This window comes from Pseudorasbora parva, chromosome 12 (genome assembly GCF_024679245.1).
Source record: "Pseudorasbora parva isolate DD20220531a chromosome 12, ASM2467924v1, whole genome shotgun sequence".
Classification (NCBI taxonomy): Eukaryota; Metazoa; Chordata; class Actinopteri; order Cypriniformes; family Gobionidae; genus Pseudorasbora; species Pseudorasbora parva.
In genome coordinates this window covers 19,970,714-19,997,138 of record NC_090183.1, presented here as the reverse complement: position 1 = coordinate 19,997,138, position 26,425 = coordinate 19,970,714, and the positions used below count along the sequence as shown (strand labels likewise).

Here is a 26,425-nt window from a genome sequence, read left to right as displayed (position 1 = left end):
AAAGCTGAAAGGGGTTTACCATTTATAGTCAGCTGCAAATATGGTTTGACCCCCAAAAAAATCAAACACAAGGTTTCTCAGTGGTATACAGTAGTATCAGATGTACTTAAAAACATACTAAAAGTTTACCAAAGTTTGACTTCAATAAAGTCCCCATTTTCAAAACGGTGGCAGTCAGGTTCTTAAAATGACCATTTGTAGAATTTGTATTCCTCCTAGACCAGGAATACTGGTGCATGATACATGTTTTGGCCATGTCATATTCTAATTAGCATATCTGCATAAGTGATTACAAGTACAGTTATATATTAAGGCAATTGGTTACAAGCATATTTATGCAAAAAATAAGTACAATTCCCATTAAGTAATTGCATATTTCTCCTTTCTCATATAATTTTGCCTACACAGCAAACTCCACACTCATGTGTTAAAATAACTTTGAAGCAGTGTTAATGTAAATGAGATAATTAAATGATTGAGTGGTTATTGACAATTAGTGATGAACACCTGCTCTTAACAAGTACATCAGCATATTATGGTGATTAGTGTTTGCTGTAGTTGAGCTTCTGACTTTTACTTTTAAAACATTATTTTTTTCCCTGAATGCTTCAACTGTGTTTAGAAAAACAAACTTGTTGCGGCAAATCAAGCACAGAGAAAATGTCTTCAGGTGTCGTTATATTTTGATAGTGGCATAATCATCATGCAGTTAACTGGGACTATTCTCAGCCCAATCTTTGATCATATTTATGTCACAACATAACCAAAAACACCTGTTTTGGATACATTTTCTCTTGGTTTGTCACAGACAAAATCTTATATTAAAAATTAAAACTAAAGCAAATACTGAACCCCATAATGGTCACGTAAAAAGGTGATTCTTCCCTTCAGTGATTGTGCTTGTTAACAGTAGGTGTTCATCACCAACAGTCAATCATTACTCAATTAATCACTTAATTATCTCTAACTTTAACACCGTTTCAGTGTTACTTTTAACACTCCTGGGTGTGGACTCAAAGGCCCCATTTACACTGCATTGTTCAAGTGACCCAATTCCGAATTTTTTTTTTTTCTCCCCCTTTCCTCTCATGTGGCTCAGATCGGATATGTGAATGTGTAAGCAGTTAAAAAAACGGATGAATTCTGATATCCTCAGATCGGATTCAGGCCTCACTCATATGTGGTAATAAATCCGATATGATTCGGATGCGTGCATTTGCGTCTGCCATGTAAGCGGTCAAATCGGATATTCCCCAGTAAATGAGAGTCGTACGTCATTGAAAAAAGAACGGAGGCGAATGACGTCAACTCAGGTGGACACTAACTGCGATCCAGTGTTGCCAAGTCTGCAGTTTTCATGCGGCATTGGGCTACTTTAACACAGTTTTGAGATGCAATTGGGCGGGTTTTGTTGTGAAAACCTGGCAACCCTGTCAAGGGCTTTCCTCTTTTTCTCCGCCTTAAGAGAGAAATGTTTTGCAGACTTTAAAGATGTGTAGAACAGTGCAGACAGCAAAACATTGTGCAATCATTTTGTCTGCGTCCATCGCATATCGCACTGTTTTACTTCCTTTCACTGGTTAAGAACGTCTTGGGCTGTTTTCCCAGTGTACAGTGTAAATGCAAATATCGGATACGGGTCGCTTTTGAAAAGATGTAAGCGGGTCGTCAAAAAAATCGGATATAGTCACCAAATCGGAATTGTGCATCAAGACCTGCAGTGTAAATGCAGCCAAAATCTGGTGAGGGTTAATTTAACACTGGGGTTTTTGATGTGTAGTATTGGTGGTTTCTCTGGTTCATGCATGGTAGTCCATATGCCCTGCAACTGCACCGTTGTGTTCAGCAGCCAGTTGTGTAATTACAGTGGATCATTTGCCAGCAGCCATATCACACTGTAGCCCACGACTGGTTTCCCACTAAAGCTAAGTAGGGTTGAGCCTGGTCAGTACATGGATGGGAGACCAACTGGGAAAAACTAGGTAGCTGCTGGTAGAGGTATTAGTGAGGCCAGCAGGGGCTCTCACCCTTTGGTCTGTGTGGGTCCTAACACCCCAGTATAGTGATGGGGGCACTGTACTGTAACAAGCATCGTCCTTCGGATTAGATGTTAAACTGAGGTCCTGACTCTCTGTGGTCATTAAATCTCCCATGACACTTCTCATAAAGAGTATGGGTGTAACCCCGGTGTCCTGGCCAAATTTCCTTCATTGGCCCTTACCAATCATGGCCCTTACTGGCACTGTTGTACTGTGGCTGCCATCACATCATCCAAATGGAGCTACCCACTAATGGTGGTTAAGGAGAGACCCCTGACATGTGTAAAGTGCTTTGGGTGTGCAGTAGTACATATGAGAGCGGTATGTAAATGCCTCATTTATTTATCTGTAGGAGACTTTCTGGGGCAGCAGTCTTACTGGTCATAACTGGCAGGAACCAGTTGTCCACCAGTTTCCATCCCCAATCCACTGTGTTCATGTCACCTTCCTTTCCAATCCACACCATGATTGATGTGGGAGCAGAAACCCGTTTGTCATGGTCCTTTTTTCACCCTGTAGTGATTGCTACTATGATTCCCATTCAGTGGAAGGTCCCCTTACTATAAATAGCAGATGTCTTCAACCCTGCTCTTGGAGACCCACTGTCCTGCAGAGTTTAGGTCCAACCCTAATCAAAGACAGGTGAAGCTAATCAAGCTCTTCAGGATCACTTGTTGAAAATACACAGGCAGGTGTGTTGAAGCAGGTTGGAAATAAACTTGGGTCCCCAGGACAGTGGGTCCCCAGGAGCAGGGTTGAAGACCTCTGATCAATAGTAAGGATGCTGTGGTCAACATTGTCCCCAGCAAAAACAAGTGCCATGTCCAGCACATCAATGTTATCTGGTAACACATCTACTGAATCTGCTACATTCTTTTCAAAATGCAAAATGTCCTTGTATGATGAAGCAAATCCTATTCCATGAAGGGTAAATTCATGGTTTCCATCAAATTCCTGCAACCTATCGGCTTGTCTCCTTACCCACAAAAACACCATTCAAAAGTGTACGGAGAGTCTCAGGAACAAACAAAAGGACAGAGTCAAGCTAAGGGACTTTGTTCTCAAAGATACTGATCCATAACGGATGGGACATTGGACTTGATATCACTTTTGATCAATCGCACAGCTGTCTGAATGATTGCTTGTTTCTAGGATTTCTCATCCTTTTCTTGTTCGCTGAAATAAGATTGTATAATTGTGATGTCTTCTCTCTCATTGTCACTGTCATGAAGGCCTTTCACTTCAGTGAAATGTACCTTTCCTGGTGCTTTTCTCTCAGTTATTCTATTGCACTGTCACCTGTGAATCGGTGGGCAGAGCTAAAAAGGCAGTGATGAAGTAGGCATTAATATTCTTCTGCATAGGCAGTACTTGCCTCCATTTGACATAATTGAAAAACCTGTCGTTTGCTGTGCCTGGCATCAATAAAAGCTTTTATTGGACTAACAAGGACGTTTTCAGTTCTAAAACTTAAGGGATATTCTTATAGTACGTAAAACGCTGCATATACTGTCAATTAGATATTTTTTATATACATTTTTTTTGTCCGCCATCAAATTTCTTCTGAAGAGATCACTTTATATGATAAAGCTTTTAAGCTTTTTTCTCATATATAAACATTGATCAATTACTATTAAAATTCTCACAAATATTTGCTAACTCAATGTATTTTTTACAACGGGGTAATTGTGTTGCAGTACCTTACACACAGCACAAGTAAGCTTGATTTCAAAAGGTAAATTTAATTTAAAAAGACGAATAAACAGTAATAAAAAAGAACAAATAAACATATTACAAACAATAGCACAAATAAATGCAACAGAATAAAAGATACAAATGAAATAGACTGCTTTATTTTTTCAGGTAGGTCTAACTGTAGCATCCAATCAATATTGAGAAGGCCAGAACTGATGGTTAAGTGAATTTTATTGCCGTCCTTGTCATTAACCAACGTAAGAGCTGAGTAAAAGCAAATAAACCATGCATTACCATCACATTTCGAACGTTACACAGCTCATTACACTAGTTTCAATCCGATAGCATTACAAAGTTATACATTTTACGATAAACATTTAAAATAGCTCAAATATATTTCTTTACAAACCTTGTTCTCCAATTGACTGAAGCTAAACCTTGTAGTTTTAACTGTTTTTAACCGTGAACCTTTCCAACTTTCCTTTTGTCTTTTCGGCGCTCGCCAGGTACATTTCGGTTCTCATACTTCCGGTTTTTTGGTTATCAAAATAAAAGCCTGATACCGTAATAATAAAACCATATAATGTAGCTATGATCAAAATAATGCTTAACTACTCTGATGGCCTTTACACTCCCACCAAATTATTTGCTGTTACACATATAAAAACACAAATAATTTCTTCAAGTTAAAGTTACATAACCGGAATGCAGAAATAACCTAAGAAACATGTTACAACTGTAACGTCATCATTTCAATACACTTAAGCATTACAAATTTACCTTTTACCATCTTCTAGTAGCAGAACTAACTTATGTACTGGACGTTCTACTACAGACATTTTGTTCACCCGTTGACCTCTTTTGTTAAGATTTCTGTCTGCAAAGCCTATTTTGACCTTTCTGACAAGTCCATCTGTATCTTTTACAGTGTCCAAGATTCGTCCAAGCTTCCACTGTGATCGTGGTTGCATTTCATCCTTGTCCATTACTATGTCGCCTATTTGCATGTTTCTTTTAGGCTTGTGCCATTTTTGTCTGACCATTATGTTCTGCAAGTACTCCCTTTTCCATCTGCTCCAGAATTGTTCAAGCAAGTACTGTACATGACGCCATCGTTTTTGTGCATATAAGTCCTCCTTAACGAACTGTCCTGGGGGTGGCAGAGGAGTTGATGTTTTCATTGTGACGAGATGATTTGGAGTTAGCGGCTCCAAGCTGTTTGGATCATTGAGACTGTCTGTTGTAAGGGGGCGGCTGTTTACGATAGCAGCCGCTTCATATAAGAAGGTTCTGAGTGAGGAGTCGGTTAGTCGACCTGGTGTGAGAGCCAGTGTTGCATTAAGAACGTTTCTCACAGTCCGTATCTGCCGTTCCCATACTCCACCTGCGTGGCTAGCATGAGGTGTGTTTAGGACAAAATCACATTGATTATCTGCAAGGAAGGTTGTCAGTTTGTCGATGTCAATTTCGCTTTGTGTTGCACTCAGTTTGTTTTTGGCACCAACAAAGTTAGTACCCTGATCACATTTTATTTGTCTGACAGAGCCTCTTAGAGCGATAAAGCATCTGAGTCCATTTATAAAGGTGTCCGTTGATAGGTCTTCTAACATTTCAACATGAATTGCACGTGAATAAAAGCACGTGAAGAGGAGGCCATACCTTTTTTATTCTTTCCTTGCTTGTTTGGTCAGGAACGGTCCAAAAACGTCCATACCACAGTATGTGAAAGGCGGAGAGCGTTCAATTCTTTCTGATGGTAAGTCTCATTTTTTGTCCTTCCACAGGTCTCCTTTGTTTCCGGCAAAACACACACTGGCGAATGTAAGATGCAACCGTTTGACTTAACTTTGGAATCCAATAGCCCGTGGATCGTATCTATTCATTGTGTAGCCCTTTCCCTGATGATTGACCCTCTCATGGCAATGAGCAATTATCAGTTTTGTGACGTGATGTTCTCTGGGAATGATTGTTGGATGTTTAAATGAGCTGGGAAGAGATGAGTGATGGAGCCTTCCTCCCACCTTAAGCACATTGTCCCTGTCTAAGAAAACATCCAAGTTGTACATTTTGTTGCTCTTTGGAAGTGGTTTGCCTTTGTTTAATGTCTCGATTTCGTTTTGATATGCTTGTCTTTGTAAGTCTTTGATAATCACAGTTTCTGTATTTTGTCTTTCAGTTACAGTTGTGAGTGTCTTTGATTTGTCTTTGAGCAGGTATCGTCTGAGACGTGCGACTGCGCTGACTGCACGGGACCAGGATGAGAACCTTGTGAGTCGGTCACTAAGGCTTGTATGTTCAACGGTTGCAGTGCTTAGTGTCTGTACCTTTCTCACCTCTGGGTCTCCTACTGTAAGTACAATGGTCTCTTTTGTTTGAAGCTGTATTTTCTTTTCCCACAGGAAGTGAGGGCCTGTGAACCAATTAGATGAAAGCAGTTCATTTACAGATGTGCCCCTGGATGCTATATCTGCTGGGTTTTCGCTGGTAGGCACATAAAACCATTGTTGCAGTGAGGTACTGTTGTGGATTTTTTGCACTCTATTAGCAACAAACGTGTGAAACCGCCTCGCGTCGTTGTTTATGTATCCTAGAGTGACTTTTGAGTCTGTCCAGAAGAACTCTTCAATATTGTTATAGAGCAGTTCCTCTCTTAGCGTGTTACTTACAGCGACTGATACTGTGGCTGCGGTAAGCTCTAACCTTGGGATCGTGGTGATCTTTGTTGGAGAGACGCGTGCTTTGCCCATGATGAAGGTACAGTGGACCTCTTCCTTTTTGTTTATGAGTCTGAAATAAGAACACTGTCCATATCCTGTGGCACTTGCATCAGAAAAGTGGTGTATTTCTCTTTTTACCACTTCTCCAAAATCTGCAGGAACATAACATCTGCTGATTTGCACATTTTTTAGATTGTGTAGATCTCCTTTCCATAACTCCCACCGTGGCTTAAGCTGCTCAGGTAGCGGGTCGTCCCAGTCTGTTCCTTGACGACACATTTCTTGGAGAATCCCCTTTCCTTTGAGTACATAGGGAGCAATGAAGCCAAGGGGGTCGTATATTGCTGCGACTGTGGACAAGATGCCGCGCCTGGTTGGTGGTTGGTCCTTTAGCGTGATGTTAAAAGTAAAGCAATCCTTCTCCACATTCCAATAAATGCCAAGTGCTCTTTCAGTCTGTGTCTCATTAAAAGTCAAGTCCTTTGTTCTTGTATCTGTTGCATGCTCTGAAGCTGGAATGCTTTTTAAAACTTCAGAGTTGTTGGACACGAATTTGTGTAACCTTAGTCCACCCTTTGCACACAGTTCACGTGCTTCCTTTGCCAGTCGTATAGCATCCTTTACTGTCTCTGCGCTGGTGACTCCGTCGTCTACATAGAAGTCTCTTGCTACGAACTGTGAGCCAACTGGATATGCGGAACTGTTCTCTTTGGCTAAATGTTTGAGTCCATAGTTCGCACAACCGGGTGATGAAACAGCACCAAAGAGGTGTACTGTCATCCTGTACGCTTGTGGCTGGCTGTTCATATCTTCGTCTTTCCACCATACGAAGCGTAAGTAGTTGCGATCATTTTCTTTGACTTCGAACTGGTGAAACATTTTTTCGATGTCGCACATGAGAGCTACTTGGTGCTGTCTGAAGCGCACAAGCACACCAGTTAAGTTGTTGATCATATCTGGACCGTTCAGTAAATGCTCATTAAGACAGGTGCCTTTGTGTTTGGCGGAGCAGTCGAAGACCACGCGCAACCGATCAGGTTTCTTTGGATGATAGATGCCGTGGTGCGGTATGTACCATGTCTCTCCGGGCGGTCCATCCTCATCAGTCTTTTCAGCGTCACCCCTTTTGATGATGTCACTCATATATTTCATGTATTCCTTTTTGTATTTTTCATCTTTCAGAAATTTGCGCTTGAGCTGATTTAGCCTGGTTTCGGCGAGTTGTCTGTTATCCGGCATTTGTGGTCTTTCTTTAAATGGTAATGGCATTTCAAAATGTCCATTTTCAGTCTGTGTTATGCCATGCTCGAGTTTCTGAAGGAATACTAAGTCCTCTTGTGACACCGTCTTTTCATTCCCGTCAGTCTCTTTGAAATCTCTCTCCAAAACACGTATTGCATCTGCTGGAGTTGAGGGAGGGATTTCTTTAACAATGATTCGGTGACAGAGACTGCTCACTGAATAGGTTTCGTGGTATGGTGTCGAGTTGCCAACTATGCTCCATCCCAAATCAGTGTGAATGGCATATGGCTCATTTTCTTTGCCTAAGATTACTTGTTTGGGTGCGAGAGCTCTAGGACAAGTATAGCCTATGAGAAGACTTACTTCACAACCGAGGAGTGGAGGGACCTCGTCTACAATCGGCAGCAAGTGACTCCATTGTTTGGCTGTTTCACATGTAGGTATGTGTTCTCTGTTAGCAGGTATGTAATCCTTTGTGTATGCAGTGGGGAGCTTAATGACTGTGGCTGAGTTATAACCTCTCACTAAGAGATCAGACACCTTTCCACTGCTTACAACTGCATTTCTACCCATCATAGTTGTTAGTTTCAACTTTACTGGACAAACATCTGCCTGCAGCTCATGTGTGACATCCTGATCAATGAATACAGTGTCGCTCTGTGTGTCTAATAAGGCATAGACCAGCTTTTCCTTGAGTGGATTAGTGGTAGTGGACAGCCATACTGGAACTATCATTGAGGTGCTGACTGACTGTTCAGATCTGGCAACGTTGAGTGACATGGCTGTTGCTGTTTCAGATGAGCTACCTTGAGCTGCATGGTTTGTGCTCACACGTGTTTCTCTTTGCAGACCATTCCTGTAGTTTTCATCATGAAGACATGTCGGGTGTCGCTTTGTGCATGTCTCACAAGTGAGGCGGCGTTTGCAGTCCTTAGCACTGTGTCCTGGTTTTAGACAGCCATAACAAAGTCTATTGTCTTTCACATGCTTCTTTCTGTTTTCTAGAGACATTTTCAAGAGGTCAGGGCACTTGTGAAGTTGATGGGTGCCTTGGCACATTGTGCATGGAGAGCCATTGAGTATTTTTGTTATTGTCCTTTTATCACTTTGTTCCGTGGTGTTTGTGTTATATACACTTGCCTTATTCCTTTTGATTTCCTTTGTGTTCCTTCTGTCACTGTTTGTTTCAGTGCAGCGAAGTGCATGAATGGAGGTGACTGGATTGCAGGCGACTTCAGCTTCTAATGAGAGGAAGGAGGCAAAGGCAATAAAACTTGGAAACTCACCGCCCTCCATTAAAGTCTTTGTTACCTGTCTGTTCCATCTCGCGTTTATCCAGTCTGGTAGTTTGTGCAACAATTTTTGGTTTTCTTCACTGTCATTGAGTATTTGTAGACCCTTTACATGTGGCATTGCAAGCATGCATGCATTTATGAAATCTGCAAATGCCCTTAGTCCATCAGCATCTCTAGACTGCACTTTAGGCCAATTTGATAGCCTTTCTCTAAATGCCTTCTGAATCACGAAAGGCTGGCCGTACCTTTGGTTTAGTTTGTGCCAAGCGTCGTTATATGCTTCCTCATCATTTCTAAAGAAAGTGCCTTCAAGGCATTTTCGCGCTGGGCCTGTTACGTATCTTTTCAAATAGTACAATTTGTCTGCTGCTGAGATGCCCTTTTGTTCAATCAGTGATATGAAAGTGGATTTCCATTCAATGAAGCTTATAGGGTCGCCACTAAACACTGTTGGTTCTGGCGTGGGAAGTCTGTTCAGTTTAATGCTGTCCTGCACTGCTTGAGCTAGTTGACTGACACTAGGGGGAGCTGTTTGCACAGGAATGAAAGAGAGCGCTGGTGTGGGTGTGAAATATGGGCTCACCTGTTCACTTTTAATTGACTTTACATCATCCACCTGTGATAACTGTTATATGCTTCAAACCTGGCTCGAGCTGCTTTCACTTCCCTCTGTGCTTTCAAGCGTTCCAACTCTGATGTTTGAGCTGCCATTTGTTTCTTGTGCTCCTCCTCTAGAGCTTTTATCCTTTCCTGTTGTCTTTGTTCCTCTAGTACGATCTCATATTCAGCTTCCTTTGCAGCTAGCTCTGCTGCTGCGTCGGCTCGTTTTGCTGTGAGCTGTGAAGCTGAGGACCGTTGGCTGCGATTTGAACCTGCGGTTGAGCCATATATGGACTGGGCATACTCATGCTCTAAGAGTCCACGTAAACGAGTTCTTTCGCGCTCTGCATCAAAATCCTCATCAACACCACTTAATCTTTCCAGAATTATCTTTACGATGTCATGAGTTACTGCATCGCATGCATCAATCTTTCTCCTTATGTCAGATGATGGTGCCATTTGGTTTCTTATTTCTGAATATGACTTCAATACATCATCTCTCCTTTTCTCTATTATGTCTGCGAGTTCTGACATCTCCTTGTCTGTGATATCTACCTTTAACCTTTCTCTTGTTTCGCGTGCCTGTATTTTCCATTGTTCATAAAGAGTTGTTAGTCTTTTTTCCCTTTTACTCATTTCTTCCCTTTGGAATGTTATCATCCTTTCTGTTGGTACTTTAACTCTTTCAGAACGTCTTGGCAAACTTGACATGCTTTGAGCTTTGTCTTGAAACTCTGTTAAGATTCGTTCCTTGCACCTGATTGAATCTATAATGTTTGATCTATCCTCAATTTCGTCTTTAAGTGAGTCTTTTAAATCTTGAATTTCTTGTTGTAAGTTTGTGATCTGTTCATTTATGTCCATTTGACTTACTGAAGCAGCCTGTGATTCTTCCATTTTGAGCACCTTTCGTTGAACTGTTTTATTTTCTGACCAACTTCTGCCCTCTGCTGGACTTCGCGGGAATTGCCGATGGATCCTTTAGCCCCGTTGTGCAGCATGTGGCGGTGGTCAAGCTCTTACTGTAGCATCCAATCAATATTGAGAAGGCCAGAACTGATGGTTAAGTGAATTTTATTGCCGTCCTTGTCATTAACCAACGTAAGAGCTGAGTAAAAGCAAATAAACCATGCATTACCATCACATTTCGAACGTTACACAGCTCATTGCACTAGTTTCAATCCGATAGCATTACAAAGTTATACATTTTACGATAAACATTTCAAATAGCTCAAATATATTTCTTTACAAACCTTGTTCTCCAATTGACTGAAGCTAAACCTTGTAGTTTTAACTGTTTTTAACCGTGAACCTTTCCAACTTTCCTTTTGTCTTTTCGGCGCTCGCCAGGTACATTTCGGTTCTCATACTTCCGGTTTTTTGGTTATCAAAATAAAAGCCTGATACCGTAATAATAAAACCATATAATGTAGCTATGATCAAAATAATGCTTAACTACTCTGATGGCCTTTACACTAACATTCAGGTAAGAAACTGAATTAAAAAACGCAAGTAGGCTAATTAAATTTAAAATAACCTTGGATAATGTTTTTTGTAAAAAAAAAAAATAGCTTCATATGAAACCATTAAAGTTACACAAGTTGATCAGTCAAGAGTAGTTTGACTTTGAATAACAAATGACTGCTGTCCCTTTAAGAACTGCCGCACTCATGGATCCTGAACACTGTTCCTGTTACTCATTCTTCATTTCTTCCTGAACGGTTTATGACTGTGTTTACATTAATACTCTTCAAGATGTGCACTGAGATTTTTTTTTGTATATTTGACCAAAAATAAGCTGGAAAAAGAAGCAAATGTTTTACTTGTATGTCAGAGGCAGCTTTATAACTGTGTGTGTTTTAGGACTGGGACGGTTACCGTTTTACCACAATACCGCGGTCACGTGATGCCTAACGCGGGTCTGAGATCGTCACCGCCATCACCGTAAAAAAGAAAAGAAAAAAAAGTTTACATTCCAGCCTTTATATTTTTTGCTAGAAAAAACAGCATTTTCACTTAATCATTTTTTTATTTTTTTAAAAATATATAATTTACGATAGGCTACTCTGTATTTTATCTCTTTACATAAATATATTTTCTACTACATTTTGTAATTTTACTAACCCGAATAAGGACTCATCCGCGCTAGTTAGCACGTGAGGGGAAAAATTAGCTTGCTTCCACTTAGGAGGAGTTGTGCACTTTTTATTTTAATATCTCCTTTTTTATGTGAATGCTGTTTTACGTGATTTTTACCACAGGGGTGAAGCACAAGGCTTTTACAAGGGAAATACATTTGCAGATGTTACATTGCAGCCATGAAAACAGGCTCTGGATTCATGCCGAATGAGAGCGGGAGGCTGAGCCCAATTTAAGATTTGCCAGCTTTTTAATTCTGTTTTGTAATCTGGTCATCCGCTATTTTGATTTCCGTGAATTTTAACAAAAGGCCTAACGTTAGTCCATTTTATCCCACAGGACATCTCGTTTCTTTTCCCAAATCTTCACTCGTGCCGCACTCATTTGTGCAGGGAATTATAAACGTTTCTTCCTTTCATTTGCTTTTGTTTTTGTCTATTATACCCGTTCACATCTTTTACTGTGGTAAAGTAGAAAAACACTGTAAGACGAAATATTTAACACAGTTTGTGCTTGTTATTAGACTTGAGGAGCGTCAAGTTTATTTGAATAGCGCAGTTCAAACGCAGCGGTTTTACTTTCGTTTTCTCTAGCAGTGAATAATCAAACATAGCCTAAATGTCTTGACCTGTGGAAGATAAAATTCACTCTTCAGACGTTTAACAACATCAGGAAAAAAACATGAAGATGAAGATATTCTAGATGGTGTGTATCCAGCTTGTGTCCCACATTCATCTCAAAGCACAGACCGGCACGATGCATCTTTGCGGGGCAAAGAGGGTGCGAGGCCTGTTTTTTTTGTTTTCTTTTTTATATAACGGGATTAAACGCGGTTTACTGCTGAACTGCGGGAATTTCTTCGTGGTTAAAAAAATCCATACCGTCCCAGCCCTAGTGTGTTTGCTTAAGATGTGAGCACTACATCTGCGGGGATTAGTAGAATTATGTGCAATCATGCGCGAAATTCAGACCGATCACACACTAATACTAACAGTAAAACGCTGTCATGAGGAAAAGTCCGTGCGTTTGCCGTGCGTTTCAACTCGCTGATGGTCGGTCGGAGAGGAGAGCGCAGCTGGGATCGATACTGTAGAAACTGAGTAGGCTATTGTATCTTTTCAGATATTTCAGTATCAATATTTTTGACAACACTTGTTGCACTGTGCCGACCCAGGCTTTTTAAAAGTGATATAAATCCATACTTCAGAGAGCCCCGTGCCCCATGGTTAAAAGAACAAGCGGGCGCGCACGCACCGGAAATCAGGCGGCAATGGAAACCAAAACTTGCGCGCTTGGAACCGAAGATCGGAACCGAAAACAAATTTTCTAAACGATTCCAATGGCATCGTTATTTTTAAACGGTTCCAAGTTAGAACCGGTTCTCGGTGCCCAACCCTAGTTCACGCACAGGCCTATGTTCGGGCTAATTTAGAGTTTTTTTATGATCAAAGTTATACAACTCAAATTTAAGTTACTTCTAGTTGCAATAACTTTTACATTGAATGCCAAATCTGTGTTTTAGCAAAAAAGGGTATGTGTCCAAAAACTACTTAAGTAGGAGGAGTTACATGACATGTATTCCATAAGTATGTAATTATGTCAGTGCAATTTAGAAAAGTCCAATGGATTCATAGACCCAGAAAACATGGCGTTAGACACCAAGTTTACTTGGCTAGGTCAAATAATGAGGGAGTTTAGGATAATTTAAGGCCTTCCTGCCCATGGCCTAAGGCCTTGGACGCCATCTTGAAAATTACACCTTTCTAGTGGTCAAACTTTGGTAAACTTTTATAATGTTATTAAGGACACATACTACAAAACACAGTTGAAAAACCTTTTCATAGTTCAAATATTGTTCGCTGTATTACAACTACATATGAGACCAACACGCATCTTCTATTTCAGCCAATCAGCTTTTGTGTTATTGGCATGAGCCTCTCTCTGACTGTACCCCACAGACACATAAAAAGGATTTTATTTTTCAGCTGACAGTTCTTCCTTTTCTGTGATCATGAAAGCGAAGGTAGATCTTTCTCACCATCTTGCATAATGACCAAATAAAAGTATGAGTAAAGTTAATGTTAAACAAAGAACAACACAAACAGGGGAAAGCGGCACTTATACCTAAAGCACTGTTTGTATCTGTATCTTTGTTGTATTTTTGTCCTATTATCATTTATTTACATATATATTATTTAATGTTTTACTTATATTAAGCAATTGCTTATTGTTGTGGTTTACTTTTAATACTTTGGTCATATTTCCTACCTAAGCGATTATATTAAAGACAGATAGCACACCATTGGACTAGCCGTTGTTGTAATGCCAAACAAGATTCATGCATTTTGTTGGTTTTATTGCCATGGGTGACTATATTCATTCACTATTTATTTTTTACAAATTTGTGGAAGTGACTAGCCTGGCCAGCCGAACTCAGCCCCGCCCACAACATTTGAGGATGGGCAGTTCGGTCTGGACTCTATCCATAGAGGAGTAATTAATGCCCGAACAGAAAGCGTTCTGACTAATGAAATCATCAGGGTGGGCTTTAGACGATATCGGATGATAAACAGTAACGTAACCATGCACGTAATCAAAGGCGCTTGGATTATATTTGTTCAAATCCTAAACGGAGAGCTTGTTTGTATATGCATTCACCTTCGCTATTTCTCTCTGAAATGTTGATCATGTTGGTAAGTAAATGTGTATCCTTAAATTCTTTTCTTTTTTACAACACCGGCAAAGATCGTTTATTTCAGCATGCGTGCAGACAGAGTTGCCAAGTTTTACAACAAAACCCACCAACTACCAGACCAAAACATTAAAGTCCATTATGTGTAGAAACCTTAATTTATGTATAAAACCTTGGATGAAATGGGGGTGAGTAAAATATCAGGAAAATTTCATTTTGAAGTTAACATCCTTTTTAGGACATTTGTGTTTTGTCTCGTCTTAGTCATGGAAAAAAATGGTTGTTACCGAAATTAACATCAATAGTAAAATGCGTATAGCCACACAAGAATTTATAATGGCGTGGAGCAGAGTGAGCGTTTTCAGTTCCTTCCTGTGGAAGCTTAACTTCTGAGTGAGTTACAAAAGAGGGAAAACTCAGTCACTCCACCGCCCAAATGATATGGGAATTACCAGTGTTTGTTGGCATATGTTAATTAATCGGTGGTAATTTCCTTTACATCACATCTCTAGTGGTCACTTGCGTGTGGACTCAAATTACACAATTTCAAATGGATTGTCTGGGACTTGTTTTAATACCATGTGTAGCTTTTGATCGTTACTGAAATATAGTGTTTGTGCTGGTTTTCAGGTTTCTGCTGATGTTCACAGAGTGCTGCCAGCTGCTGACTCTGAAGCTGTGGTGCTGTTTTGCTGTGGGGCTGTCAGGTTCTTGGACTCCTTGCTCGCTTCCCCACAACAGCCTATAGAAGATGTTTTGGCAGAGGAAGAAACGATCAGGTCAGAGCTTGCAGGCTTTTCACTATATAATTTCTTTTTTTAGTAAGCCTTTATATTAACCCCTTAAGCCCTAAGGGTATTTTTAGAGTTTTTTTGTCTGAGTGATATTCACAACTTTAAAGAATCATAACTCCAAAACTATAGCAAGGAGAGTCAAATGGTAGGTATCATTTGTTAGCAAACATTTTATATTTTTAGAAAATGTTTAGTATATTTGGACAATCTAGTGCTGAGAAACTGCTTATAAAATACTTTTTTTAAAATATATATATTTTTTATTTGATATGCAATAACTTGGGTAGGAAATATGGTCGAAGCCTAATTCCTTTTTGGTGATGTCCCCCTATATGTGTCCTATATCTGGATCAAATTTTGTGAAAGTAAGAATTTATAATTCATACTTTCACAAAAAAAAAAAAAAAAAATATTACATAGTTTATAAAGTAAATATTTCATAAAGTAAGAAAAAGTTGCAGCATTGGGAACAAAGTTAGCCTCTTTGTTCAGTCCTTGACATTTCTAAAACTGTTGTTTTCTGAGTGACATTCACAAATTTAAAGACTCATAACTCAAAATATAGCAAGGATGATCAAATAGTAGGTATCATTTGTTTTGCGGTTTTGAGTAATGAACCAGGCTGGGAGTTTTTAAAAGCCTCAGGAATCAGATGATTAGGTTAATAGCTTGTTTAGAGAACCTTTTCATGATATGCTAATTTTTTGAGAATTTTTGGCTTTCATGAGCTGTATGCCAAAATCATCAGTATTAAAACAAAAGACCTGAAATATTTCAGTTGGAGTGCAATGAATCTAAAATATATGAAAGTTTAATTTGTATCATTACATTATGGAAAATAATGAACTTTATCACAATATGCTAATTTTTTGAGGAGGACCTGTGTATATATATATATAACCGAGTATCGAATAGTGCACAAGCATTTTAAAATGTTCAATCTGGCAAAACGCTTCGGGCTTTCCTGGTGTAATGTTTTTTCTCTCTTTTTCACAGATGGAGTACTGTTGTTCAGGCGGAGCACCAGCTTGTTGTTTTGTTTAGCACAGAACAGGTTCTCTTTGAAGTTTTCGACTCGTTGTGGATATTTTTTCTATCAGTGCTTAATGAAGAGATCCTGTAAATCAACTTCAAGGTTTTGTTTGTTTCAGAGAGGAGAGCACTGGCTGTATGCTCAAAGATGTAACCCCAACATTCTTGTGAAACACAGATTTGAGACTGAACCTGGTCAATCTGCACCTATCAGCTTCTCTGCCACATGCAGGGGTCATAACATACACCTGTTGTGCTTGTGTAAGTCTCCTTTCGTTCATTGTCATCTTAACAGAAAGAATTTTGTACTACAAGCAACTTGATTACTCTGCATTTTCAGATTTGAATGGAAGCTTGTATGAGAGCGTGTTGCCACTCAGAAGTTCAGCTACAGGAGCTGAAGGTGTCCAAGCTCTACCTCGCTCCCTCTGTCTTAATCTGCCTCTGGGGCAGGAAAAACTGATATCTGGTGCTGCTGTTGCACTTGATGAGGCTCATGTTGCTGTGGTTGGATTCCCCCACCCCTCTGCGGGAGCTTGTAAAGGTGACGCTCCATCTTTAATCCTGATATTTCACCTTATTCGCTAGCTTTTTAATTATATATATAATAGAGGTGAACTTCCCTTCAAGGACACGCGTGCACTAGGCTGCGCTGCGGTTAATTGAAGACCTGGTCACATCTCATATAGGATGCACGCGATTTTACTTTCACTTTAGACATAACAGTGTGTTTATATGTTAACCTTGTGTGAATTTGACAGTATTAGCGCAGTAAGACTGTCCAGTAATCACGTGTGTTTGACAGACGTTTAGTGCATGTGCTTAATGCAAAACAGTGCATGCACGTGAATGAAATGTTTAACCAGCAAGGCTTTAAAACGTGGGTAAACACCATCTAACTTTGGTGCATATGATTGGATATTTGCTCATGTAAGTGCATAGACTCACAGGCACATTCAAAAAGAGCCAAAATAAACTGAGAGTAATATTTTAAACTGAGAAAAATGGAAATAAATAATTAAATACAAAACCGGAAAAAACTCAATTCACCAGTGCGTATTGAACCGTGAAGGCCGAACCGAACGGTTCAATATTATGATAATGAAATTTTAAATGATATTACTAACCGTCAGTACATTTTATCGTGGTTTATCGTGAAACCGGTAATCGTTTCATCCCACACACAGCTGCAGGTCCGCTGAGAGCGCGCTTGTTTGGATGAAAACTGCTTCAGTGAGCTCAATTATAGTAACGCCACATTTTATTCTCAGTAACGGTAACGGCGTTGTAACGGGTGAAACAGTCATTCGTTTGATTACTCATTACTGAAAATTTTAACGCCGTTAGTAACGCCGTTTATCTATAACGGTTATTCCCATCACTGTGTGTGTATATATATTTTAAATAGGGAAAACGTGGAGGTGTTTGGTCGCTTCTAACTTGATCTCTGTTTGGTACCATAGTTAATAAACTGGGCTTGTGTGGGCTAAGCTAAATGCTATCAGATCGTCACTGCGCGTAACAGATTAAGTGCACGCACTCAGGTGAGAGAGGTATGTGTCAACTCGTTTTAGTTAAGGGAATAACAGTTTAATAGAGGTCAACAGATTAATCGGATTTGCCCGATTAATCGGCACCGTTAGCTGATTGGTGGAACAATCGGTTATCGTCAAAAATCAATACAGATAGTTTTTCCGGGTTTGCCTCCATTGCGGGAGCGGCTGAGAAGGGTGCTATCATTGCACAGTAGCCTACAAGAGCGCTGAGAAGGGGCTGCTGGTATTATATAGTGCACAAGCAGCCTCTAGAGGCCAAATAAAAAACTATCACTGTTTACATTAACATGTGAGGACTCGTGAGGCTGCGCGCTTCACAGCACATGCTGCACAGAGCGCGCTGACACATCTGACGCGCGTTTAAAACAGCGAAAGGGAAACGGTATGAATACAGAACACTTCAGTACATGTTGCCAAATCATTATAAAGTTTTTTTTTTTGGTGACTAGATGCTTTAGCATTGAAAGAACAGCAGTATGTATGTACTTTACTTTGTCGTCGAGGCTGAGAGGAAATGCTAACATTAACAGTAGGGATGGGTACCGAAAACCGGTATTAAACGGGCCCCGGGGCTGAATTTTGAAAGACCGTTGTATCGATAAGCTCAGACGTTATCGGTTCTGCTGTCGGTACTTCTGAAAATGCCCGTGACTAGAGAGAGAGAGAGAGAGAGCGAGAGAGCTCCACAAACGACAGCCGAGGACAGAACCAAACATTTAAACATAGCCTGGTTACACTTTAGATCTGTGATAGTCTGCTTTTATTTTAGATTTTGTCTTCCAAAGATTATTATAATAATATTTATGTCTAGCCCAACTTAATTCCCTTTGCAGCAGTAGCCTACGCTGTCATTTCTCCATAAAACTCAAACGTAATGACAGAATCAGCACGATCAGTGATTGTTGTAAAATACAGTCTAGCTACTGTTGGTAAATTGTGGGACGCGTTTAATAATAAAAAGAGCGATTAAATGCACAAAAATGTGCGCAAGAGATTGTTCCCAAGTCGACGCGCGCGCTCTGAAACAGCCGCAACGAGACGAGCAAATTACACTTTCGGTTTCACACTCGCGTCTAACGATCAAATGTACACAAACATCTGTCAAAATGACCGGCTTGGAGAGTCTCTTAAACACAACACAGTTTGTGTCGAAAATGGACGTAGTATATGGATATAGTCAGGAGAAAATATAGTCCATCTGCCTATTATCAGTCGCCTATAGATCTGCACGTCAGTCTTAAAGAGGCAGCGGTGTAAATAAACATTCTGACGAATTACTGCGAATTAAACAACCAAATGCAAAGAGAAAATCACTCACAGCTCTTGCATGAATAACTTCAGCTTTAATAAGCATTAATTTGGCTATTTATGATGAACAGTGTAATTTTACATTTGATTAGTAGAATTCTTCCTAAAAAAAGGAAAGCACTGCATGTGTAGGCTGTGTATTTTTGTTAATTGTGTGTGTGTGTGTGTATGTATGTATATATATATATATATATATAATCTCCAAAAGTACCGATAAGAATACCGTTAAAGTACCGGACCGATAAGCAGTATCGGTAAGAGTAGTAATACCGTTAAAACCTTAACGATACCCATCCCTAATTAACAGTAACATTTACCTCAAGCAGTTAAAGCGATGTAACAACTAGTGATGTAAGAAACCAGACTGTATGGTCATGCATCCGACAGAAATATAAACACATCAGAAACGCATTCGATTTCAATACATATTTTGTTTTTTTGTCAGCTAGGTCCTGTATTTTAGATTCATTGCACATCAACTGAAATATTTCAGGTCTTATATTGTTACAGCTAGGGCTGGGCGATATGGCCAAAATTTCATATCCCGATATAGCTCATTTGATATCCCGATAACAATATACATAATGATATAGCAATTTTTCTGTTAATTCAGTTTATGAATAGTCTATACAAAATTGCAATGTGGAAATGCAGTTTGAAATGATATACAAAACAAATAAAGGTAGTATGGACTACATTTTTATTTTATTTAGTACATTTTTATTTTATTTAGAACCTTTTTTTCAAGCAAGACAGTTGGTAAAGTTAACACATGCCTAGGGATGTTAACCGATGACATTTTGACCGATGGTTGACTGTATCAACGTTAACCGATCAAAGTTGTCGGTTAAAAAAAAAGTGATCTCTAAATTAGGCTATTATACAGTGGACTAGACGCTACTACAGTTAGCCATCTCATTCAAAAATCTTTTTGTGTGAAGTGAACATATCCCTCGCACTCAATTTCATAACTCGCCTGTTTGTACTTAATAAACCAACAAAAACATTTGACGCGAGGTCACAGCGTTTGGGTTTGTGCGCTCACAAGGTTTGCAAAAAGTAAACAGGCTAAAACATTCGAGGTTAGAGCCAGGGCAGACGACAGTATGAAGCGTGCATTTTGCTTAAGATGGGCTTACTTTTGGAAATATATTACATCTACATTTCAGTGGTAACACATAAGGTGTTGATCGTCTTTCTTTATTATTGTTAGCACTACCTCGAACTAAAGCGGCGTCTCTTCGGAGCTGTCATTTTCTTAAATGAGCCGCGGCAATGTTTCAAATGAGCTTCTTACGCTAGACAAATGCCTTTATTTTCAACGCGATCACCTTCTACCCAAACCATTTTGGAGAGAGAGAGAGAGAGAGAGAGAGAGAGAGAGAGAGACATGTGCCGATATCAATTTTTCATGTTGCGATTAATTGATGAAGTTTTATCACGATATACGATATTGAAATAAGTTGCAAAAAAGTGTTGCCATAGCATAACAGCTTTAAGAACTATTATTGTAAGAACAAAAATAACTGAATGTTTAAATACAATAATGCATATATACAGCTCTGGAAAAAAAATTAAGAGACCCCTCATTGAGAAATCAATGTTAAGTGGTCTCTTGATATTTTTCAGAGCTGTAAAAGTACAATTTTCAAACAGATTAAATTGCAAAAAAAGTAGGCTATAAAGAACAACAGGTAGGCTTACAAATTACAATAAGGTCTCATTATTTAATGCATTAACTAAGATTGAGCAATAGCTACATTTGGTACAGAAAATAATGTTTTTGTTAATGTTAGTTAAGAAATACTGATCATTGTTAGTTTTATCTTAGATCCATTAACAAAGTTATTTTGATTTTGATTTTAATGTTATTAAACAGTAACTAAGATATTAACATAGAATGATTCATTCTTTATAAGTATTTTTCATTGTCAGTTTGGTGAATAATGAATTAACATGTTAACTAATGAAGTCGTATGTCTCAAAGTTTTACTGAACAATAACAGAACGTTCTAATTATTAGGGCATGTTGTAGTCCAGATTAAAACATAAAAATGTTTGTTTGAAAATAAATAGCTTATTAAGTCTTTAAGTATTAAGTATTTGGTGCTTTGATGAACAACATTGAGATTACAAAAACGAATGGATGTTTTAAAAGCTACACGCGGTTTTTGTTTGTTTCCGGGTGTCCGGGGTAACCGGCCGCATTCTGCAGTTCATCAGCGCCCTCTGCTGTCACTGAGCGGCACAATGAAAATATGGTAGCTTGTAGGCAATAACTGCACTTTTGGTTTAGAATAGTAATGTTAATATCAACCCTTTTCTTTCCCTATTAATGTTTGCTGCTGCATCCTTTGCGTCTATGACTGCTCTGTTTTTCCAACTACGGGCTATTATTTACTCTCCCATGCTCTTCACATTCTTACCAATGATGTTTAATGCTGGATTTTAAAAAAAGTTTTACTCCCCTCTTTTATTATTTAATATCTGATTGGCTCTTCTCCCGCTGATCATTGAAATGTTGTCATTCATAGATTACCTTTGCATCTGGAACACACATTTCCAAACTCTTCAGGCTAGTAAAGAAATGGCTGGAAGGATCTGTGGTCAGGTGGGTTAATGTATTATTTATTTATTAATTTCTATTATTTATTTTTATGTGTCACAAAGATAATACATAAGTTTAAAGCTGCAGTGTAACATTTTCTCCTGAATACAGTTGTGGTGTTATTTTGGGAAGCTATACGTCCCTCATGGGAAGATGCTGTCAGTAGTTCCTTTTGAGTGCCAGAAGTCATCTCTTGCATCTACTATGGGAAAACTGAAGCAGAGCCAGAGTGGTAAATACTTTTGTTGAAATATGAAACATCTGCAGTGTTCTTTTCTATTGTAGCATATATGAAATGTGGCAAAACTTGTCATGACTTTTCTTCAGAATCCAAGTCATGCAGCCTTTTGACTACTTGGACTGCCCAACCTCATGCTGACATCACACATACACCAGGAATCAAGAGCAGGATGTCTACAAGAAAAGTAAGATACACTCTAATAAGTAAATGTTTAGTTGACTGATTATTTATTGTGAATATACATTTAACTATCTTGTGAATATATTGAACTGTGTTGTTTTTGTGTGACACTATTTCTTTATTAGTATGCAGAAAATATTTTTTCCGAATTTTGTTGATTCTCTTAAATGTTTTTAATTTAGTCCAAATTTTGTTATTTTGTAATTAAAATGTGCAATTTTGCAATGTGCAACATTTGGGTTTCAAATGTATTGGTTCTGACTGTTTTTGTCACTTAATATATTCTGCTTTACTTTTTCTTCCAGACTATTGTCAAGTCTGGACTAACAGTGGATCAACTTATAGAACACATTAAGGTATAAGGTTGCTTTATCAGAAACTTCAAAAAAGAACTTTCAAGATAAATTAGCTCATATAATCACACAAATTCCTACTTGGCTAATTAGAGCTGCACGATTTATCTTTAAAAGAATCGCAATCTTTATTCAAAAACCCACACAATCTAATTCCTAAAAGGGGGGGGGTGAAATGCTGTTTCATGCATACTGAGCTTTTTACACTGTTAAAGACTTGGATTCCCATCCTAAACATAGACAAAGTTTCAAAAACTAATGTTGGACGTTTGATGGAGTATTTCTGTGTCAAAAATACTCCTTCCGGTTTCTCACAAGTTTCGGCGAGTTTTTTTCGAGTATGGGTCTACTTGACGTTAATAAGAGCGGAAGGTCCTTGTATGGGCTGTACGGGCTCTTCTCCCGGTAGGGTGCGCGCGCGTGACTAGAGCACGCCGTAAACAGTCTCTCAGATGCAGATCCAGTCGTCCGTGAACACTTATGTGGCGCCGCGCTTCTCTTTATTCCTATGGGTGACGTCGAGCGACTTCAACGCTTCAGCACAGCATTCCGGGAAGGCAGCGCTGCATTTGAACCGATTTGAACGCAGAAATGACGGGAAGCTTCACACCATCGTTTCAGTTGCGTCTCAAAATGGATTTACACGCCACTGCTGTCAGGCCTTTACCAAATCATACCAAAGAAGTGTGTTTTTGACGGAGCACTCCCAGCGATAAAGCTTCGGTCCTGCTTTGGAAGCAGCTGGTGAGTAAACTTAAACTGCTTCAAATGTCTCTGCTTTTGGCTACAGACGCATGAGTAAACATCAGTAAACGACACGATCGCGTGCTTCATCATTCAAATGCGCTAACGGTTACTCCATTGTTGTTCTCTGTATAACGTTACAGTATTCTGACGTGCAAAACCGTTTTGCTTGCTACTTCTAAGGTCTAGTCGCATACAATAGTCCATAAACCGAATCATGTCCTCATACACTGCGAGTAAACACACAGAAATGTGGAGAGGCCACTAAATACAGTAACTTACATACCACAGAGACGGACGTCCTTATGTTGCCGTTTCTCCTGTTCAATTTATTTCTCCCTCAGATTTGATTCTGGATCATTATCTGTATTAGCTGAGATAGCCATGGGTTTCTCCACGCTTGAGGACGTCACCGCTTTGCGCGCTTGTCATTCTTTAGCTCCGCCCACACGATACGCCTCCAGGCGCTCGGTTTTTTCCGGAAAGACTCGGTACAGCCTATATTTCTTTTATAAATATGATAAAACCAAAGACTTTTCGGAGATATGAAGGATGCAATACTACTCTATAGGTACTCAAGATTGACATGAGATTGACTGAAACTGAGTGTTTCACCCCCCCCTAAATGACTACAAATCTGCTGTTTTTATTTATTTTTATGCCTGTTTTACGTTGCAAGCATCAGCAGAGCATGAACTGTGCGTGTTTTTCCGCTGCTCATGTTAATGAATGTCGGATGTCCACAGCAAGCAGAGCAAGTTTTCCATTGAGACTTGACTTACACATGAAATTCCATAGGAATTAATTGAAAACGCTCACTCTGTTCCACGCCAGAAGACAGCCTCACTATTTGTTACTACTACACTAGCCTATTGTCACTATTTGAGAGGGTCGGCCACTGATGTAAATGCTTGTGAAGCGAAAGTGTGAAGTTTCAAATGAGACTTTGGTTAACCTTTGAAAGTACGATCATCACACTGCAACATTCAAATCTGTGTTGGCACTGCTGCTCATCCGGAGAGAGCAGCTTCCATATGAAGCAGCTTTACAAACAAACAGCACTCTTTTCAACCACACATTATTGTTATTCATGTGATAAAAACGTTTAAATAATGGGATACAGTAATAATCAAAATAAGAGTAAATATTTAGTAAAAGCATTTTGACACTTGAGGCATCTTTAAATGTGAAAATGTGCATTTACACAGACCGTTTAATCCTTCTCTGAAGCGGCATAAATGCATTTACACAGGAATTAAAATTGTGGGTAACAATGCGTTGAACATTATTTAAAACTACTGTTTTAACAAAGTGTTATAAATTAATTTAAAACAAATACTGAAATGTATAAAAATAGGCCTAAAATAGGTTTTGTTCTGCCTGCTATATAACGCTTTTGATGTTTGGCATAATTCTGTAGGTCTCAATTATTCTATTGTAGGCTACGGTAGGCTATAGGCCTAGTTATTTTATATTTCTTAATAAAATTGTGCCTGATTGACAATGTTATAAAGAAAGTATAGCCTACATTATTACAGGTAGATTACCGCAGGATTAAAAGTGGTCCAAAGTTTTTTTTCAAAGAAACAGTCACTTTAGAGCATTCACAACATGTAGGCTACAGGGGCATCGCATCCGTGGGGATACACCCACTCTTTTCTCTGTGACAGGTTTCAACACCCGGTCTTTTTCTGCAGTTTTTCCGTAGTTTTGCACAAACACCATAGCCTACTGCAGTCGCTCCTCCGTTTCTCTGGCCGCACTGTGTCTGCGCTCGCTGCGGCTGCTTCCCCTCCCTTTACATAATAATAATAATAATAATTTAGTAGTATTATATAATAGATATTTTTATAGCTTAATGCTCTTTAAATATGTTGTCGCATTGTGAAAAGTTTCGGTACATAGGGCGGACCTGTCCGTGATCGTTCTCCGTGGTTCTGACCAAAGAAGAGCGCTTTGGAATCTCCATTATAGCACCAGGCTGCATACCCTATCTCTCTGAGCCCATAGAGTGTAAAAGTGGTCAGGAATGTAATATTTCCCCAAAACAAAGTTTAGTTCTCAGCTCGTATAACATGAGCCCGAATATTTGACAATTCTGTTTAATTGTGAACAGAAAAACATTACACACGTCAATCCATTACCGACGATTTTTGTTTGTTTCTTTATTGAATAGACCTATATAGCCTACAGACAGTTAGGCTATTTAATTAAAAAATAATGTTATAGGCTAATATTTAAACATAGTCTAACTAAGACATTATAGGCTACGTTTTCTTTAACCCTTTGTCCAACGAAATTAAACGAAATTAAGCATTTTGTTCCTTTATGACAGCGGGAACAACTCACTCTGTCATTTTTTGCCATATGATACAGATATAATAATTATAATAAATACAATAAATACAAATATATAATTTTTTAATGTTTTATATAAATCTATACATTTTCTACTTTTATGTCACAACAACAACAAAGTCCGTGGATTCTGGGAATATTGTTTATGCACTTCAAAATTTCCAAACGCTGTCTTAATTCTTTTTGTATTATTAGGCTAATAAAAATTGTTCAAAAGGATTTCTAAATTCAGTTAATATTTCCAAAAAACGAAATTTTGAGCCAAAATAACGAAATGATAAAAACTACCACCATGCAAATTTAAATTTAGCCCTTCTCTGGCAGTTAGGCTATAACCCGACTGGGGAACGGTAATAAGCTAAATGTTCTAAATAAATATGCACATAGCCTAATAATAATGATAATTAAAAAATACACAACTTTAAATAAACTCAAATATTACACAATGTTGCTTATAGACAAATTACAATACCATAATGATTGGGGATGGGTACCGAAACCCGGTATTAAACGGGCCCCGGGGCTGAATTTTGAAAGACCGTTGTATCGATAAGCTCGGACGTTATCGGTTCTGCTGTCGGTACTTCTGAAAATGCACGTGACGTGACGAGAGAGAGAGAGCAAAACGACAGCCCACGGAGGACAGAACTAAACATTCAAATATAGCCTAGTTTCACTTTACACTAGATTGTGATAATGTGATTTTATTTTAGATTTTAGCTTCTTTGGCAAAGATTATAATTTTGATATTTATATCTAGCGCAACTTAATTCCCCTTGCAGCAGTTGCCTACGCTGTCATTTCTCCCTATAACTCAAACGTAATGACAGAA

General features: G+C 38.9%; 1 protein-coding gene across 1 annotated transcript in view; it reads left to right on the top strand.

Moving 5' to 3' along the window:
* nol11 (nucleolar protein 11) overlaps positions 1-26,425 on the top strand; it is a 46,781-nt gene that overhangs the window by 6,667 nt on the left and 13,689 nt on the right. Inside the window, exons 4-11 of the mRNA XM_067459469.1 lie at positions 15,050-15,198; positions 16,210-16,267; positions 16,365-16,506; positions 16,586-16,789; positions 21,644-21,720; positions 21,829-21,949; positions 22,045-22,142; positions 22,444-22,494. Coding sequence (XP_067315570.1) covers positions 15,050-15,198; positions 16,210-16,267; positions 16,365-16,506; positions 16,586-16,789; positions 21,644-21,720; positions 21,829-21,949; positions 22,045-22,142; positions 22,444-22,494 — 900 coding nt within the window. The remainder of the gene's footprint in view (positions 1-15,049; positions 15,199-16,209; positions 16,268-16,364; positions 16,507-16,585; positions 16,790-21,643; positions 21,721-21,828; positions 21,950-22,044; positions 22,143-22,443; positions 22,495-26,425) is intronic.